Source organism: Oratosquilla oratoria, chromosome 14, assembly GCF_046742065.1.
Source record: "Oratosquilla oratoria isolate Oo_2021 chromosome 14, ASM4674206v1, whole genome shotgun sequence".
Lineage (NCBI taxonomy): Eukaryota > Metazoa > Arthropoda > Malacostraca > Stomatopoda > Squillidae > Oratosquilla > Oratosquilla oratoria.
This window is the reverse complement of record NC_134790.1, coordinates 31,180,266-31,185,698: the sequence shown is the minus strand read 5'-3', so window position 1 is coordinate 31,185,698 and position 5,433 is coordinate 31,180,266. Positions and strand designations below refer to the sequence as shown.

General features: G+C 48.3%; 1 protein-coding gene across 5 annotated transcripts in view; it reads right to left on the bottom strand.

Annotated features, from left to right (window-relative positions):
• The window catches only part of LOC143032828 (sodium channel protein 1 brain-like), a 766,195-nt gene extending 762,341 nt beyond the window's left edge, over positions 1–3,854 (bottom strand). For 4 of the 5 annotated variants that reach the window (XM_076197935.1, XM_076197938.1, XM_076197939.1 and 1 more), the window contains exon 1: positions 752–3,787. In XM_076197935.1, the coding sequence (XP_076054050.1) occupies positions 752–2,636 (1,885 nt within the window). In that variant the 5' untranslated portion in view covers positions 2,637–3,787. The other variant, XM_076197936.1, reaches the window with a different exon arrangement.
• Between the last annotated feature and the right edge of the window lie 1,579 nt (positions 3,855–5,433).

Sequence of the window (5,433 nt, the reverse complement as noted above, 5' to 3'; positions counted from 1 at the left end):
CCAGTTGCTTTTACAGGGTGAATTAATATGAAAAAATGAAAGTAAGATATATATTGTAAAGTAACAATAAAAAATATTGAAATAAAAATGTAAACTGTATATATGGTATGGTAATATCTCATCTAATTGGTACTTATATAAATAGTATAAATAAATAGTAATGTATATGAATATATGTATAATATATGCATGTACATAAGAATGTACACATACATTTAAACATATACATATATATATGCATATATACTTTCATATACATATGTATGCATATATACATACATGAATGTACATACATATGCATATATATACGTATACATGCATATATATATATATTCATAAGCACATATGTATATATATACGTATATATATATACTTATGCATATACAAATATGCTTTCATATATATACATACATACATTATATATATATATATATATATATATATATATATACACTACAGATATATACGTATATATACGTGTACATACATATTTACAGTATATGTAAGTGTATATATACATGAATACATATGTGTATACATATACATATGCGCATATGCACATTTGTGAATATGTATATACATATAAACGCATACATGTATACATACATATGCACATATATACATGTATACAAATATGCATATATGCATGTATAAAATATATACGTACATACAATATATACACGCACATATATGTACATATATATACTATATACATATACATATAGGTGTAAATGTGACAGGGGATATGTACCTGATAGTTTGTCCAGGTGGTCTTCACTGGAGCCTTCAAGGAGCATGGACGCTCCCCCGAATACACCCAACGTTCCTTTTCTTTTTGCCTTCTTCACGATGTAGTACATCTCCCCGTCGATGCACACCAGGTCGTGCATCCTGCCATGGAACTTGTCCAGGATCTGCTCCTCCGTCAGTCCGCTTAACTTTACTCCCTGGCGCACGTTAGGCAAAGGCAGTGGCCTGTTAGGGTCCTGGGGAAACCCCACCCCAGGAATATACAGATGGAGGTTCTCCGTTCTGGGTTTGGGCTTCGGAGCGGGAGGCGGAGGAGGTGCTTGGGGTTGTATCCGAGGAGGAACTTGAAGGTACTGCATAGGCGGCTTCTCCTGAGAAGGCTCGTCTCCTTCGTCCTTCGGGTGTTTGGAGTCTTGTCTCTGAAGCTTCCGGGGCTTATCTTGCTTAAGCAAGTTCGGGTGGGGGAGGGGTTGTTTCTGAGGAATAGGCGGGAGGAGCCTCCGTCTCCTTCGAGGAGGACAGGCGGGCAGGTGCCTGTGCTTCTCCTGGTCATTCCTGGTTCGCTTCTTGGCTTCGGTGATGGAGGGCAACCGACGGCCTTTCTCCAGGAGAGGAGAGGTCTCATCAACATCATTACTGTTGCTATTGCTTGAAATATTGTACTGAGTAAAAGCCTTGCCACAGATAATGGAGTCGGGCAGCCCCCTTACTCCCAGGGAATCGTCCTCCGCTCCCTGCAGGATTGCTTTCGTTGATGGGCAAAGCTCCGGGTCCAATCCTCCACTGGCACCACCACCATACCGTTCAATGAATCGGACGAAACGTGGGTTCTCCCCACCGTTGTATTTTGAAGGCACAGAAAAATCATTGCTTCTACCATTCGAGTCAGCAGGAACGTCAATTAACGCATTCTTCACCTCGCCTCTGTGGTTGCACTGAACCAGGATAGATTTCCGAGGGTCGAAAATATCCGTGGAGTTGCTTCTGGGAAACGCGCCCGCTGGAGGCTGGGAGAAAGGTGGACTTCGAAACGTCGGGTTGGATTTCACGAACTCAAAGTAAGGCTCCGAGTCGACAACTGAGCAAAGGCTATCGTTTCTCTGCCGCAGGAGGTGGTGGTGGTTCTTTCTATCACTATCGTCTGGCGTTAGGTCTACAAATCCTCCAGGAACTCTATAGCTAACGTCATCGGGGAGGTCGGGAGAGAAAGGGGAGACATCTACAGTACCGACGTAAGGATCTATCTGATCGAAGGAGGCGGAGCGGTTATGAGGAAGAACGTATGAATTACTGTAGGGCGTTTGAGCTTTGACGAAGTGCGGGGGAATCACGAAGTCCACGCCCACGTTTTCATCTTCACTTTCCTGACTGCTAAGTCTCGTGAGAATGCGCTCGCCATAATCTTTGGCTTCCCGTACCTTCTCAATCGCAACTCTGACGACTTCCGTGTTCTCGATCCCGTGGAGTACTTCCTCCACCTCGGGTGCCAACTTGACCCTCTTGAGGACCCGGTCGTCGATGACTTCCCCGACGCGGTGCACTGTGTTGATCGCCGTCTGACCTATAGGGCCGTTCTCGATAGCTTCGAACGTCTCGTCCAGGCGATCAAGCAGTTCGTCGGCTCGGGATTCGATTGAGACGTAGGCGTTGTGGGCCACAGTAAGTGCAGTGCTGGCAAGATCCCCCGAGGGTTGTGGACGGCCCTGGTCGGAATCCCCATCGCCCAGCCCTGCTCCGTTGGTGGTAGTGGTGCTGCCCCCTGTTCCTCCAACGCCTGTGTCTACGTCGAGACTGGTTGCCTTTTTGGGCCTGGCTTTGGTGGTGGTGCCATTCAAGTCTGAAACTTTGCCCGTGCACGTAAGACTGTTACTCCTCCGAGGGTGCATTTTGAGCCGTGACGGCCATTGCTCCACCGCCTCGACGACTAAGCGTCCTTCGGGGCACCTGACAAAGCGGCCCTAGGACCTTCCAGCTCACCTGCAGGTCTCTCGACGTCGGCGAGGATTTCATCCAAAAAGTGTTGGTGGTTCCTCTGGTGTTAGGTATCAATATAGATCGGACCATCTATATTTATGTATCTGCTTTCTTTTCCCTTCCCCCTTTTTTTCTTTTTCTTTTTCTTTTTCCCCCCTTTTTCTTTTCAGTCACTATGATCCTCTTTGATCAGGAAAAGGAAGAACGAGCTGTCCTTAAGCACCCCCCCTTCATAATTTCAGCTTCCGCCCTGCAAACATTTAACAACGGCGTTTTCCTTCAGTGGGCTCGATGAAGAACAATACGATGTTCTACACATCACATCGTTACTACAGAACACTGCACACAAACGAGAACAATAACACACTGGTCTGAGGGGGACGAATGATTCTTATCTAATTTTCTTTTCTTTTTTTCTTTTCTTTTCTCTCTCTCTCTCTCTCTCTCTACCTTTATCGGCTGTATAGCATCGCCTCGGGCTCTTGCACCACCTTATTTTTCTTTCTCTATTTCCACGTGGGTCTGCTGTAGCAGCCACTCCTGGGGCTCATCTGACCACAGCGAGGGCACAGAGGCCCTGCATGCCATCCGATTCCTCCGTGCGGGTTCGGAATAGCGGAGGCTTTAACGACACCTCCTCTTCTCTATATCCACAAGGCCACTGGCAGCAGCAGCAGCAGCAGCAGCAGCAGCGACAGCAGCAGCAGCAGCAGCAGCAGCGGCGGCAGCGGCAGCAGTAGTGTGGTAGCTGTTTGGGCTGGTCAACACACACGACACTGTTAGCCCAGTGAAACTCCCAAGGCACGGTACAGACACACTCTCTCTCTCTCTCTCTCTCTCTCTCTCTCTTATAACTCGCACTAAACACTCTCTCTCTCTCTTCCTCTCTCCCTCTCTCTCTCCCTCTCTCTCCCTCTTTCTCTCTCTTTCCCTCTCCTTCAGTCAGCCGCTGCCTGGGCGATTCAAAGACTTCTGGGCTTTGTCAAGACCTCTCCCCCTCTACAGCAGGGCAGTGTCATCATCATCGTCGCGGGGAAAGAAATAATAATGAAAAAAAGGGGAAATTATTAGCACCAACAAGAACGACAGTCTGATGGAGATGATTTCCAGTCCGGCTCGCGCACACCCGCGAACTAAACTGGTGGCTATTAGGCCCTGTCGCTTGCTGAGCCCCTCCTCCACCTCCTCACCCTCTCCATCCTCCTCCTCCTCCTTCTTCTCCTCCTCCAACTCCTACCCCTTCTCCTCCTCCTCCTCCTCTTCCACCTCCTCTTTCCCTTACTCCACCTCCACCTCCTCTTCCTCTTATTCCTCCTCTTTTTCAACCCTCTCCTCCACCTCTTTTTCAACCCTCTCCTCCACCTCTTCTTCCTCCTCCTCCTCCACTCCTTCTTTCCCCTCCTTACGACTCCCACTCCACCACCTCCGTCACTCCACCTCCACACCTCCTCCACCTCTAACTCCACCTCAGCTGCCGCTGCAAACACCTTTCTCTATACTACCAGTACCTGTGTATGTCGGTGTTACCTTCCCACAGTGCCACTAGTACATGGTGGCGCCTGTAGACGTTGGCACCTTTACACTAGTGCCAACCCATCTGGCGCCTCAGCTACAAAGACTTCTGGGGGGGGGGAATGATTCAAATAGATGAAGGGGATCTGGCTCCTCCATTGGCCTGCATGGAATTTCATTCATTGATGATATGAGTTGCTCTTGTCCATGGTACCCCCCTCTCCCCCGCCACACCCTCCACCCCATGGAGGTGTGGGGGGACCCGAGGCCTCTTGCTCAGGTGGTGTGACGGACAAAGGAAATATACACACGGCAAAGGACACATGCATACGCACACACATACTCTCACGCGCACATATGCGCACATGCACGTGCGCACGCAGACGCGCGGACGAGAGCACGCATGCTTGCGCGCGCATGCACACACACACACATATACGCGCGCGTGCGCATACACACACACGTGCACACACACACACACACACACACACACACACACACACACACACACACGCACACATACACCCACACACACACGCGCGCGCGTAAAAAAGTCCTGAGTTTACACCATGCTCCCACAGGGAAAAGTTTGAATTGATACAAGCCGTTATTGTTCCCCCTAAGCAAGGGAACAAAATAAATGTGTGTGCGTGCGCGCGCGCGTGTGTGTATTCGTGTGTGTGTGTGTGTGTGTGTGTGTGTGTGTGTGTGTGTGTGTGTGTGTGTGTGTGTGTGTGTGTGTGTGTGTGTGTGTGTGTGTGTGTGAGTGTGTGTGCATGTGTGTGTGTGTGTGTGTGTGTGTGTGTGTGTGTGTGTGTGTGTGTGTGTGTGTGTGTGTGTGTGTGTGTGTGTGTGTGTGTGTGTGTGTGTGTGTGTGTGTGTGTGTGTGTGTGTGTGTGTGTGTGTGTGTGTGTGTGTGTAGATGCGTGCGCAAGCATGAATACTCACATGTATATGAAAAAGAAAAATACACAAGTCATAATTATGAAATTTTGCCTCAATTTTTACTGACTTCAAACCCTCAGCCCCATGGTAACCAACAACGGTCCTTCGGTCATGCCATAGATCTCACTGGGAGGAAATGTTGAACTGTAGCCTAGACAAGGTTATCCTGGCCCTGTATCTATGTTACTGTCTAACAGCAACTGGAGATCAGTCACCGGTTGTTAGCTCTCCTTATATTTAGGGGAAATAGCC